The sequence below is a fragment of the Myotis davidii genome, unplaced genomic scaffold, assembly GCF_000327345.1.
Source record: "Myotis davidii unplaced genomic scaffold, ASM32734v1 scaffold147, whole genome shotgun sequence".
Taxonomy (NCBI): domain Eukaryota; kingdom Metazoa; phylum Chordata; class Mammalia; order Chiroptera; family Vespertilionidae; genus Myotis; species Myotis davidii.
The window spans coordinates 3954037-3968994 of record NW_006383010.1 but is presented as its reverse complement, the minus strand read 5'-3'; the positions used below and the strand labels follow the sequence as shown (position 1 = coordinate 3968994).

The following is a 14958-nucleotide window of genomic DNA, read 5'->3' as shown; positions in this document are numbered from 1 at the left end:
TGAACCAAACCGGTTAGAGCTTATATATTTTTTTATCTATATATACATATTTAATTATTTTTTACTTGTTTATATTCAATAATATTCTGTAATAGCTTCAGATGTATAGCATGGTGGTTAGACAATCATGTACTTTACAGAGTGGTTCCATTTTTTAAAAAGTATATATTTTTATTGATTTCAGAGAGGCAAAGGAGAGGGAGAGATAGAATCAATGATGAGAGAGAATCATTGGTCGGCTGCCTCCTGCAGGCCCCCGACCGGGATTGAGCCAACAGCCCGGGCATGTGCCTGGGCCAGGAATCGACTGTCACCTCCTGGTTCATAGGTCGACGCCCAACCACTGAGGCACACCGGCAGGCTTGTTCCTTTTTAATAAAACGGTAATTTATATAAAAATAACGCTGATTGGTTTAGATTGGTTTCTGGGAAACAATTACAGGGCAGGAATCATAATCTGGCATAGGATTTTGCTGAAGATTGTGGTTCAAAAGCCAAAAAAGGACAGGACATTAAAATGCATCCAAATATCATGTAGCCCTTTGTAAAAATGCTTTCCAAGCCCACAAATTAGTTTAGTCAGCTTGTACAAACTTTTACTTTTGCCTTCTCTCAGCTGTATATAATTGACTCATTAAAGTACAAAATATATTTTCTTTTCCTCTTTGGCAGCAGTGCAAAATAAACCTGGAAAATGAGAACAGAAGACTACACAAAGCTGTGTGTCACCTCCATAGTGACTGTTCCCTTAGGAGGAAGTGATTACGGTTCTGACTGGCTCTGTAGCCCCGGGTGAAGGGGAAGTTACCCATATAATTAAACCAGATTTCAGAGTAAATCTCATATTTTGGAATCTAAATTTATGTTTTGTGATTTAATGTATATGTATCAGATGAGCTTTTTAATTTTGGGTAATTTGCCTAATCTTCACTTTAATAATACATAAATGAAGGTAATTTTATTATAGAAAAGGTGTGCATGGTATTATAGGCTAGATCAGTGATGGCGAACCTTTTGAGCTCGGTGTGTCAGCATTTTGAAAAACCCTAACTTAACTCTGGTGCCGTGTCACATAGAGAAATTTTTTTATATTGGCAACCATAGTAAAACAAAAATTTATATTTTTGACATTTATTTTATATATTTAAATGCCATTTAACAAAGAAAAATCAACCAAAAAAATGAGTTTGTCTGACACGCATGTCATAGGTTCGCCATCACTGGTCTAGATTGTAGATAACATGCTTAGAGAACCCAATCACCACACTTTGGCTCATAGAACAAGTTTACAATTCTGGGATGTACAAGGCAGCCTACTTTTGAGAGAATACTAGTTTAGCTCTCTGACAACTATATTTCTATTCTGTTCTTCAAGGGACTCTTATGAGCCTATGTTTTCTCCTCCAGGGATAAAGAAATTCAGGCTAATTGACCTGATTCCAACCAGCTCTAAAGTGGGGTGCTTTTATTAAATTTAAAATGACAAATCCTTCCCGTAGCAAGAATGAATAATGCAATCTTTGAAAAGTTTCTGTACTCAGGAATATATCATTATATACTGCTTAAAGTGTGTAGATCATTTTGCCTGAGTACAGAATGGAAATTGTACTAATTAATTACAAAACAACGTGAAACACACGCAGAGACATATATAAGAACCAAAGGTATATCTGGCATTTGTGTTTAGTGGTGGCGAAAGCAGAATTTTTAAGGGGTTTAAAGTGAATTTGTATCCTGCTCTTTCATAAAAAAATGATGAATGCAAGCATGGGTTTATATGAAAGTTATGAAGCTGTTTGAGAATTTGACATACTTAAAATGTATAGACCACATCAGTGCTAATAGCTTCCACAAGATAAACACCAGAAAGCTGAGAAGCAGTGAAATTAATTAAAAGAAATATCAGCAAAATCTATTACAGCTAACCATGTTCCCCAAAGTCTTTCATAATATGAAGAGGTAATGATCACTTGCTTTCCCATCTGATTTGTTTTGATTTGAGCACTCAAAACTCATCCTATACAGTAGCTCTGAGGTCAAGTATGAATTCCAGTTTGGGTTCATTAAATTTATTTGCTAACCATCCATTGAAGAATATAGTAGTCCTTACAAAATAAAACTTAAAAAAATTTGACACCAAAACTTCATTTTTGAAGTAAGAGCAGAGAGACCAGCAAAGGGCTCTGACAATCTGGCCCCGAGTGCCTACAGCTGGGCCCCTCGGAAGGCTTAGCTGGCGAAGAGTCTCAAGGTCAGGAGCTGTGAGCTCGGATGCACTTCAGAAAAGGACACAGCCTGGCTGGCCGGTTGCCCGAGCCGGGCGCTGTGAAAGCACAGGGCGCAGCTTGCAGAGTGCTGGAGAGGGACCATATGGGGAAGTTTGAGAGACACACTTCGGAGCTGAGTTGAGCCGAACGTTCTGGTCAGGGAAAGGTCAGAATCTGGGCAAGTGCAGAAACAGCAGGGCCATGCCAACTCGGGTGCCAAGCATCGGGGCCATTCCAACTGGTGGACTCCATTTGTTTTTAATTATCAGCCTCCCGAAGGGACTTTTGTTTCTTGTAAATAAGGATGACAAACAAATTAAGCTCTAGCAGGTGCAACCAGCTTATTTTACCCTGAGCTAAAACTGGCCTTGTAAGATGTCACCTGCCAAACAGATCTGGTGACAGAAAAGAGGGTACCTTCTTCTTCTTCCACATACAAACTTCTGGCTGTGGGTTGTGAGTAAAGAGATGCACAAGAAAATGCAATCGTCAGAGCAAATGATTTTTATTTTAGAGCGATCATTCAGGCAGCTTGATTGACGATTGCGTTGTTTTGATGAAAGACGTTTTAAAACTTGGTATTTGAGCGCAGTCTTGCCAAAGTTTGAAGTTTCTGTCCAAGAAGGTTTAGTGGCCGTCTGCCATTTTGAACAGCTCCCCTAGAGCACGGGATCCAGCTGCTTCCCAAAACTCTTGCGGTGCCATTTCTGAGGGGGAAATGAAATGCCAGCGTACAGGACTGTGTCTGCAAATCACAACTTAGACGGCGAGGAACCAGATTCTCCCACAGGGTAAGAGAAAAGAGGCATTCATATGCTGCTTTGAGTCTGAATGCAGCTCTCTTGCTCTTCTGATTTTGTGTGAATGCTCCCATTTGCACCCAGGGAGCATGTCAACCAGAAAATCCTTTAGTGCTGTGGACAGCCAGCTGTCCGAGGTGGGAGAGGTCTGGTCCTTCGCAGCGGCAGATTAGGTGTTCTCCTGGGGGCCTTGCCAATCAGGGCTCCGAAAACACAGCTTATCTCACACAAACTAGGTTTCCCCTAGAGAAACTTTAAAAGAGGCTTTGTTTTTGCCAAGATTTTATTTTGGTTTTTCAGCTTAATGAATAGTAATCCAAAGAAACTGGACTAAGCTATCGGTGGTCATGTGTGAATACTGATGTCCTCTCCTTATTTTGTCAGATAGTTATATTGCATTTAGTAACTCAGAAGCACCTCAAAGAATCATTGAATGTGGAATGAAAAAAATAATGTTCTAGGGAATATTTTTCTTTTGTTTCTCACTGGCTTTTTATTAGTTAAGAAATTTTTTAACACATTGTAAAAATGGTTTGTGATGGAAGCAAAATTATATCTCTATCAAATCATCTATGAATAGAATTGTACTAGAAGATGAAAATAACTCTTCTTGTAATACTTTAGAATTTCACTTACTCAAAAATATCTATTAGGAGTCCACTATGTGACAGACACCATATGACGAGCCACAGATGCAAACATAAAATAATACACAGTAGTCCCTAAAGAGATTTCACCTACTGGCTTGTCAGATATATGAACAATTGTAGTATTTTTATTTACTTGCTAAAATAGAATTATGCACATGGTATAGTTGGTGTATAAAATAAGTAGAGGTCAAAATACATTTTGTAGAGGTGAAGGTATGGGGGTGTGGAAATTCCAGGTAAAAATGAGCAGTGGGGAGATGCAAAGGCATTAAGAGAGCACACGGCAGAACTCCAAGAGTTTTATTATAATTAGATATAAAGTTCAAGGGGATATAGCACCTACTATATGACAGATACCATGCTAAGCAATGAGGGAGATAATCTTTTGACTGGTCAGTGGTATAATCAGATATTCATGTTTTCAATGTTACTCTGAGAACAAAAGGTTCAAAGACTAGTCAGGATGCTGTAATAACTAGAGGCCCAGTGCACAGATTTGTGCACCAGTGGGGTTCCTTGGCCTGGCCTGTGGGATTGGGCCAAAACTGTCTCTCTGACATCCCCTGAGGGGTCCCAGATTGTGAGAGGGTGCAGGCTAGGCCGAAGGACCCCACCAGTGCACAATCGGGGCCAGAGAGGGACCACAGGAGGGCTCCAGGGCGTTACTTGCTCAGTCCCCATCAGCCAGACCCCAGCCACAAGCTCACTTACCAGTCCGAATGTCTGCCCCCTGGTGGTCAGTGCACATCATAGAGAGCAATTGAGCAGCCTTAACATATCATTAGCATATTACGCTTTGAATAGTTGAATGGACAACCGGACACTTAGCATATTTGGCTTTTATTATATAGGATATGTGTAATCATATACCTAAGAAGAACATCCTACTTCAACTTTTGAAATTGCCTCTTGTTTTTCCTTCCACTCCCTTACTAGCTTAATTTCTTCTCATCTTTTGTATCTGTAGATGTCAATTCTACCATGGGGCCTTCTCCATACACACAGACTAGATTGGGTCTCACTGTGCACATTGACATGCCACCAGGAATATATATATTCTTCATAGCAGCCATACTAACTTCAATTAATTATCTGTATAATTATTTATTTAGCATCCATCATCCATTAGCTTGTTGACATCGTGGAGTCTGTCTTGCCTAGCAGGGTCTTTAGCACTTGGCAGATACTCTTTCTGTATTTCTGTGTAAATAAATGATTGTCAGAAAATGTAATATTGGATAAAAGAAGATAGGTAAGAGGAATATTAAACAGGTATGAAAAGTTGGATAAATGAAAAAATGGAAAATAAAAGACAAATTCTAGGTGAGTTCCATGTTTCTAGCTTAGATAATTGGAGGTGCCATTAATAAGATGTATGATTACATTGTGGGGTAAGAATATGACTTAAATTGGAGCCTGACTATATTAATTAATTGGATCACAGCTAATATTAAATTACACTTTGTTTACTCTGGAGGGATTTGGTGTCATCTAGTCTTATCTCACTATATTTTCAAAACTTTCATTGTGAATTGTTTCTGGAGAAGATTAACATGTACTATTTAGGTTGGTTATACTTTCCTTCAGTTTCAGATTATCTCCTGAATTTTTATGCTCATATGTTTGGCATTTCTCCAGTATTGAGCCAGCCTCCTTTGACATATGGCATACGAAATTTTAAAACTTTTTCATTTAATTAAGTTAAACTTGAAAATTTGGAAAAGCTGAGGGGTATTCTTATCTTTGCAATTAGACCTAGTTTTGTTATAAAGTAAAAATAGAAGTAAAGAAATCTATAATTATCTTAATGGTTAATCCCCTCTGTAAAACTTCATGCCAGTTAAAGAAAGATTTCTAAAGGCAGAAAGTAAGTTTTTGACATCAAAGACTGCCATGCAATCATCTCATCATTTATTCTGTTTACTTTAATAAAAAGTATTGTCTATTTCTTTCCAGTTACACACAGAGAAAAAGACAAAGTAAAAGAAAAAGAAAAACCTGAAAAGAAAGGTATAGTGTCTTTGATATTGCTGTTTTTAGAAATTGGTTCCTTCCTATTTGGCCTCTTCTTTACATCAGATTTTAGATGATCATACATTTATGTTTTTATTTATATTATGATAATTTTATTATAATTGAATCTGAAAAGAGTAATTTCTGGGTTGAAGAAAATGAGATGCTTAAGACTTTTGAACTCTGTTGCATATTTTGATTACCTATTAGACTAGACTTTAGATTTTTATTTTTTGTTTTATTTATTTGTTTAGGATACATAATGCAGATTCATTATTTAATGCATAAAGATACATTGTTAAAAATTTCCTGCCTTGTTCCCACCCTCCAGGTTCCCATTCCATCCTATCTATACATAATACATAGTAAAAGACTTTTATAAGTTTTATGTATATCTTTCAGAGCCTCATCGTGAATTTATAAGACATATAACTTATTGTTTCTCCATGTTTTTCCACACAAAATTTAGCATATCCTCTACTCTAACTTTTATAATTTATCAATATTATCTAGAGAACTTTCAATATCAGTAAATAGATATTTTCCTCATTCTCTTAAAAAAACTGCATTTAAGTAGAGATCAATTTTTTCACTTTAACTGCTTTATATCTATAGATTCAAAGAGTTAAGTATGAACTTTAGCAATTTATATTTCTGGTGTAACTATAAGTACTCATTACCTATTTCTCCTGATAATATGTGTGCATTTCATTTGAGTATATATCCTTGTCTGTCACTTTTCAAATATTTTTTTCAGTTTTTTAGTTAATGTAATGGTGTCTGTCTGTGGGAATAGATATGTGTGAGTATGTGTGTTTATATTCCTAAATTTGCATGTAGCTAGATAAATATTACTTTTGGTATTTCTGCTTTTAAATCTTTTCCCACAGATTAAATCACTAGTTAATAATATTTTCCCCAAGTTTTAAAAACTTTCACATTTCACTTTAATTCATCAAAAATCTGTATTAATATATGATCTGAAATAAAATTCCCAGTTACTTTTTTGCTTTTGTTTTAGAGTGGATTATTCCTAGAATATTTGGGTTAGACTTCAAAATGCTATCTCAGTCTTCACTCCAAGTCTTTAAAATCGGACTCTATTCAGATATTATTACATTGGTAGCTCTTTATTTCTGAGTTTGGCTCTTTAGAGTCATAAATCTTTGAAATAGTTCATTATTTTGGTGGTTATAAGCCTGAGGTGAAGAGAAAACCTGGCTTTAAAATCTATTAAAAGTGTGTACTAATATAAAATTTTCTATTTAAGCAACTCACAAGGAAAAAGTTGAGAAAAAAGAAAAACAAGAAACAAAGACAATGGCAAAAGGTAACTTTTCTCTTGATTATTTTCATAACTAAATTCTTTTATTGTTAAAGTTTACATTTTGGGTAACAGCTGGATGATTGTAAGCATTCACAGTTTCCTCTACATAAAACACTAATTTGGCCTTACATTTTAAATTTAATATTTAAAGAATAATAAAACTGAATACATAAAACAATGACCACCTTTGAGAGGAGAATAAAGAACTTTCCCATATGTGGTAGGCAGAATTTTGGACCCCATGCCTTTCATCCCTTGATGTCATCCCAATGGCTATGTTACATTATATAGCAGAAAGGAGTTTGCAGAAGTAGTTAAAATTCATCTAAAATACAGAAATTTTCCTGAATTATCCACGTGACCTCAATGTAATTTCATGAACTTTTAGAAACCTTAGAGAAGGGGCAAAAGAGAAAGATTTGAAGTGTCAGAAGAACTGACTTTGTTGCTCTCCTAAACATCCTTTACATAAGAAAATTGAGGAGGGCACATGGAAAGTGTGAGAAAAATTCTGCAACACAATGAATGAGTATGAAAGCCCATTCCTCCTAGAGCCTCTAGTAAGAGATGCCACTCTATTAATAACTTGACTTTAGCCTTGTGGACACTAAAAAGAGAATGTATTGAGCCACATGGTGACAATACTTTTGAACCGTGGAAACCAGGAGATATTGAATGGATGTTGTTTCAAGAAGATGTTTTAGGTAATTTGTTACTATGACAATAAGGTTTACAGCTTTTGGCCAGTATTACACATTGAGTTTGATTTTTAGAAGATTTTAATTAAGGATTGTTTTTTTAAGAAGAAAAAGTAAATCATGCATTTTGATTAATATTTTAACCATTGAATCCCCAAGTTCTTAATACTAAACCCCCCAAAATCAAATACATGATCAAAGTAAAGTATTTGGAGGATTACATCTATCAGCTTATCCTATGCCAAATTTGTCTACCACTGGTTTGATATTAGGAAAATATAAAATTTAATTGATAGTTCAATATGAACTATTAAAATATAAGTTTTATGTGATCAGCATAGTTTAGAAATCTCAATCTAGTATTTTCAAGGGATGAACGAATTGTTTAGATGGAAAATGTAATCTATTTTCAAAATTTAACGCATTTATTTAATGTCAAATAATTAGGTATTTGAGACAGATATATATATATATATGTAAATTTTCTCAATGAGATAACCAGTATCATTTTATTGAAGTTAAGATGGATGAAAGAGAGTCTGGTTCTCACTTTGGTTCTCCATTGCATATGCCATTTTGGTGGAAGCTCAGGTGAACTAATGATTAATAAAAGTGGCAGCACCACTTGCTGCATATGAATTTAACACAAAGAAATTCATATATGGGGGAAACATGGGGAATATAGAGAATGCCTTCTGGCAATGTTTGACATGTGGAAAATACATGAGATATTCAAGAAAAAGAAAGCAGTCCAGTGGAGGAAGAAACTGTTGGGAAATGCTATGCAAAGAGAGATGGGATGGGGCCAGCTATCACAAGATTTTAAATGCCCTCCTAAGCATGCTTCAGATGAGATTATTCTGCTGGTCATTAGAGCTCCAGAAACTAGCTCTGAGCCCAGGTCACCATGAGCTCTCTGGCAGTATTTGTTGGGTGAATATATATGAGTTGTATGGCTCAGGTGCTGTTGGCCATCTGAGTGGAGCTTTCTCTCCAGGCAGAAACTAATGAATGTTTGGTGTGGGCTTCTGGAATGATGTTGACTTAAAGTGATTTGCAGAGAGCTGATGGTTTCAGTCGTCGAAATGAGTCTGTGGTGGGAAAGAGCAGAAACTAACAAAGGAGGTTTAGAAATGGTTTAAAGGGAGGAGAAGAAAATCTCCAATTGAATATAGTCACAGGAGCCACAAAGACATTAGAAGTTTGTGGGGCAGTTGAGTGTGTTTCAATGAGATTTTTAATGGTCAAGTAACTTTGGAAAACAGTGCATCGTGTAACTCCCTGCCTTGAAGATGCTCAAGACACTTCAGCATTGAGAAGTTTTAAAGAAACTGGTTTAACTTTGTGATTCCAAATTTATTTGATCATAGGAATATCCCCCTATTCCTAACACAGTATCAGCGTCTCCCTGTAAAGTTTCTGAGGAATGGAGCTTTGGGAGATGTTGGTCTATTTAAGAAAATGAAATACCCCAAACAATTCTGGTTTTGTAAATATCAGGTATCATCATTTTCATTCTTCTCTTTATTCTTCACTGGACCTCACAATATTATCTTAATTTCAAATCATTGTTTAGTGTACTAAAGTCAAGAAACTTGATTATAATATTTTCATCAAATTCTTCAACATGAATGACAATAAAAGCTAGCCATTACCTTGATAAATTACATGAGAGTCCCAACATTGTAGTAGACTTATTTTGATATCTAGTGATTATGTATGATCCCTTAGAATAAATGATGTCCAATATGCTGCATCTATTATAAACAATTTTTATAAATGTATGCTATATTATTATTGCTCTTTAAAAAGATAATTGAAAGGTTCACAGACTATTTCATATTCCCAGTTCTCTTCCTCCAGACACACATAATAGCAAATTAAAATAATGTTTGTATATAAAATATATGTGTATATATTATAATTAATATATATTCATACATATTCTAATTTGTAGCCCTTTCTATTTACTGAGATACATTTAAGTGCTTTAAAAGTCAATATAATAATTATTTCTGACTTAAGATTTGCAGGAGCCAATATGTTAATTCCTGCTCTCTTTACATCTCTTTAAAGTCAAGTTACCAGAAACTGAATGTCTGAGTCATCCTTGAATGGATTTTATTGTTTGATCCCTTTAAGTCATCATCATTGCGAGTAATTTTACATTTATATTCCCAATAGTTATCTTTAAAAAGTCTTATGTTGACAGTTCAGTCTCTTTAGTGACTTTTAAGATATTCAGTTGTGGAACAAAATTATCTGATCTCTTTTCCTGGCTTTTTGGTTTGAGCAGTGCCTTTCATTGAACATGCCTGTATACACACCCCCTGCATATTTGCAATACCTCCTTGTTGATATACTAAGTTCCTAACTACCTAAAAAATAATGTGTTCACGTGCAAATTACGAAAGAGTCCAACATTTCCTTTGTTTTACTACTCTAATGTGGCACTTCCTAAACTATGTAAAAGTCAGATAATGGTATTTGTGTCAAGTATTTATCTCAGAGATACTATTTTTCTATTGTTTTTTTTTCTTTTTTCTTTCTTTGTAAATTGTTCTTAACAACCAGTGAAATATGAAATGCTGTGTTGATAAGTGAACAAAAATAAACCAACTTTTTAAAAACCCATACAGAAGAGAAGAAAACTAAGACTAAAGAAAAGACTGAAGTAAAGACTAAAAAGGAACCGAAAGGTGGGAAGCAGGAGAAAGTGAAGCCATCAGCTGCAAAAGGAAAAGAAGTACAGAAAACATCACCGAAACCCAAAGGAAAGGATGAGAAAGAGACCGTGGCTGAGTCCAAGCATGAACAGAAAGGTAAACATTCAGACAAGGCGGCTGGAGGTTGTAAGAGAATATTGGGCAAGAAGCAGATAGAGTGAAATTAAAGTCTGAGAAAGACTGAGATCAGACATCAAATGGGGGAAAAGATTTGTATAAGTAAATACACTTGGAAAGAAATATAATAAATTGGAAATTAAAATTTATTTATAGACATACGCAAATGTGTCTACATACCTAAAGATGCACTTTGAAGTATTTTGAAAAGAGGATTTGAGTTAGCATCTGAAGTTATTTAAAGGTTGGTGATAAATGTTGAATTCTCAAGATAAGAGAGTTCTATTAAGATGTGGAACAAACATTGTATGTGTTCTACTCTTTGGAGAAAAATAGTCCAAGAAAAATAATAATTCTCAAGGAGTAGTTTAAGGGGTATATGTTCAAATATATAGAAAAACTATTCATACATTTTTGTTGCCTCTGTAAGAGCATATAATTTAGAATATACATTAAGTTATTAAATTCATTTAATTTTATAGGCAAAAAGGTTTAGAAGAACGCTCAAGTTTCTTTGCCAGCTTCTATGACTGTGTATGACTTTGGAAAGCTCTGTATCTGACATACTGTGTGGTTCTTCAGCTAGATTGATGTTAAACTTACATCCCTACTGATAGAAATAGTAGAGAGCATTTAAATGGAAGTGAAATGTGCACCTGAAATTTTTTATGGAAATGTGCTATGTAAACATAAAATGGTGGAGTTTTAAGAGGGCAGCTGAGGGCCTATTGCCTCACATTTCTGTCCCTTGTTGAATCAGTCCTTCCCTAAGTCCATTCCTGGCTCCAACTGCTACACAACCGGAGACTCCCCATACAGAATGTGGGATCTGCTCTGTAGGGACTATTCCTGCACAGGTTTCTCAGGAGTATTGCAAAATAACATTTCTCTGTATTCCAGTAGTTTTGAATAATTTTATTCGAGGACTAAAATTAAGACATGGTTTCTGGGATACTTTCATTAAAACATTTTACAACTTTCTTAATAAGGTATTTGAACAGTGAAATTGAAAATATTTTTTCCCATTATAAGGTGTAAGATATAAAATTTTCATTCCATACTTTTTTTAAGATTCCACATGTGAGATATATGATATTTGTTTTTGCAACCTATTCTTGCATTTACTTTTAAATCACGTTTCCCCTGAATTTATAAGCAATATTTATAAACTTTGATTTATATTTAAAAATTTCAAGGGAAGAGAACGAAAGGAATAAAAGGTAAAAGCTAAAAAAAATTTCTTTTTTAGTTATCCACATAATTTTTAAAATATATATATTTTTATTGATTTCAGAGAGGAAGGGAGAGAAAGAGAGAGATAGAAGCATCAATGATAAGAGTGAATCATTGATTAGCCACCTCCTGCACTCTCCCTACTGGGGATCAAGCCCCCAACCCAGGCATGTGCCCTTGACCAGAATCAAATCTGGGACCTTTCAGTCCACAGGCTGACACTCTATCCATGGAGCCAAACTGGTTAGAGCACATAATTCTTAATTTAGGTGATTTTCATTTATTACAATGTAATATTTTAAGATATGAGTGGATAGATTGCCCTTTAAAAAAGAAAATAATCTGCTGAAACATACCAAGTATCTAGCTAGGAACTTAACTAGACACATGAATATACATTTTTAAAATATATTTTATTGATTTTTTACAAAGAAGAAGGGAGAGGGATAGAGAGTTAGAAACATCGATGAGAGAGAAACATCCATCAGCTGCCTCCTGCACACCCCCTACTGGGGATCAAGCCTGCAACTCAGGCATGTGCCCTTGGCCAAAATCAAACCTGGGACCCTTGAGTCCGCAGGCTGATGCTCTATCCACTGAGCCAAACCGGTTAGGGCATGAATATACTTTTAATGTTCAATTTTAACACATTTGGTTTTTGGATGAAGAATATATTATTATTATTTATTATTATTGATTTCAGAGAGGAAGGGAGAGGGAGAAAGATCTAGAGGAACATTAATGATGAGAGAATCCCTGATCGGCTGCCTCCTGCAAGTGCCACTACTGGGGATCAAGGCTTCAACCCGGGCATGTGCCCTGACCAAGAATTGAACTGTGACCTGGTTCATAGGTCAATGCTCAACCATTGAGCCATGCCAACAGTGAAGGGGCATGTATTATTGATGGAGACATATCCCTAGAACATTTTCAAATAATATTTATTTTCCTGGTCACCTGTATTTTATTTCTATCAGTAAAAAGGATTATTAAATATAACATTATATTACCATTTTCATTTTCATTGTACTGTTTTTATTTCCACATGAAGAGCTACTTATCTATTAAAAGGACATTCAAATTTTACTTAAAGTTAGAAACAAAACCACAAATATGATTTTATCAGCTAAACAAGTGCATGTGCTAAAGCACCTTATTGAGACCTGCTACCATCAATTAAATAAATGACTTTCATTAGGTAAGTCATCAAAACTTTAACTTCTAATACCTGGTCAGACACATAAATAATTAAGCAAAAATTTAAGAGCATTTAAAACGGATAAAAACTAATCACATAATGGTTTTAAGTAAACATGACAAAGACAGTGTTTTTTAAATATTCTGTGAGGTGGCTTTGATTTTGAGACTCTTGTACTGCTGATTTAGTAAAATTGTTGAGCTAGTTCTCTTTTGTGCAAGGGAATATTTATTTCCTTAGATTAAATTACGCCTAATTAATTTGAGTTATTCTTTTCATACAAACTTCCAAATAATTCTTTTTGAACAAATAGGGCCCCCCAGGTCTTTTACTCACTGGAAACATATTTTTACATGGAGTATACACACTTATTGACAATTATTTAATCATACAGGGTAGTTAAACTGGTTTATAGTTGTAATACAAATAAATGAAACAAATAATAATACAAGAATAAACTCTGCGTTTTGCATACTTACAACTGTAAACCTAACTTTGCCTACCCCTGTATAATATACATGCATATATATATATACAAATGAATATATATATATATATTCATTTGTGGTTATTCTTACTATTGAATATATAAGCAATATATTCCTACTTAAAGCATTGGGAATAAGATTCATATGTATGTACATATCTACCATATACTTGTACACACAGTTATATAGCATATAATGTAGTTTTTATAGACCAATCTTAACCTATTTAAAGTAGGGTAAGAAGGGTTGACATGAGCAGGCATTGCTCCCTGATTTTCTGATAGTCTGTGGCAAATCTGCGGGGATCCTTCCTTCCTTCCTTCCTTCCTTCTCTCCTTTTTTAATGACTATCTAAATATTTGTGACAGGAAGACAAAGTATAGCTAATGTGAATCTGTTATAGAGCACAAAGCACATGTGCCCATCCTCATTAGAGTTTTTAAAAATTTCCTTTCTGCACCCAGAATGCATTTTGTCTCAGTTGCCCCTCCGCAGGGAACTCGACAAGGCAGCAGCTGAGTGACATCCATCATTGTTCCCTGCGAATCAAGGAGAGAAATGAATGGACAGTGTGTGTTATCCCTGGAAGGATATTCATTTGAGGGGGAAAAAAGAGTAGTGACCAAATAGGAAATTAACTTATGTGAATTATTAATGACTAACTTTGAAGTTAGAATGATAGTTCAGATTTTCTCTAGGAAAAAATTTTCTGTTTTAAAATTTGAGTTGTGTTTAAAAACATTTGTATAAAATAAATCTTTCAGAGTTGAAAGGTCTTGGTTTTGCTCTATCCTGAGACAGGTGAAGGAGATACACTGGGGACTGCCCCAAATATAATTGCCTAGAATTCTCATATTGTTAAGTTCAACACCGGGGACAGGCGGAAATAGGCACCCTAATTTAAAATATTGAAAATGTCTAATTTAAAGTGTTCTAAAAATATATTTATCATGTTCCTATTGATATGTTGGTGCCGTTAGAGGCAGGATCATTTATAACAGAAACCACCTAAGTTTTGTAACTCAAATAATTTTCTTGATTAAAAATTCTTAGAATGTGTAAGTGATTTTCTTTTTCAAATTGGAAGCTCATAGGACTATTGATGCATTAATTCAATGGATGACTTTTGGATCCATAAAATATTTGGTGTAATAAATATAAGCCCTTTACTTGGGTAATAATTTAACATTTGGCTGTTCACATTACATGTCACCACAAGGAAAGACTTGGAAGCATAATGACTTAGGATTAAAAGTACACTCTTCCACATCTCACCACATCTCACCACAGCTTGGAGCAGAGAACAACATTTCATTTATGAGGGTTGTTGAATCCTTCACATTCCAAGTAGCCCCTGCATTCTAAATGTAGGACATAAACACATCCTCCATTGTGTTGCAAAAGCTGCCATGTCCCTAGAAATCGCTGTGAAAAAGAATTT

At 34.9% G+C, this 14958-nt stretch overlaps 1 protein-coding gene across 1 annotated transcript in view; it reads left to right on the top strand.

Annotated features, from left to right (window-relative positions):
- Nucleotides 1-10947, top strand: part of TRDN (triadin) — a 107830-nt gene extending 96883 nt beyond the window's left edge. The window contains exons 6-8 of the mRNA XM_006778437.2: nucleotides 5674-5727; nucleotides 7001-7060; nucleotides 10395-10947. Coding sequence (XP_006778500.1) covers nucleotides 5674-5727; nucleotides 7001-7060; nucleotides 10395-10642 — 362 coding nt within the window. The 3' untranslated portion in view covers nucleotides 10643-10947. The remainder of the gene's footprint in view (nucleotides 1-5673; nucleotides 5728-7000; nucleotides 7061-10394) is intronic.
- Nucleotides 10948-14958: the final 4011 nt, after the last annotated feature.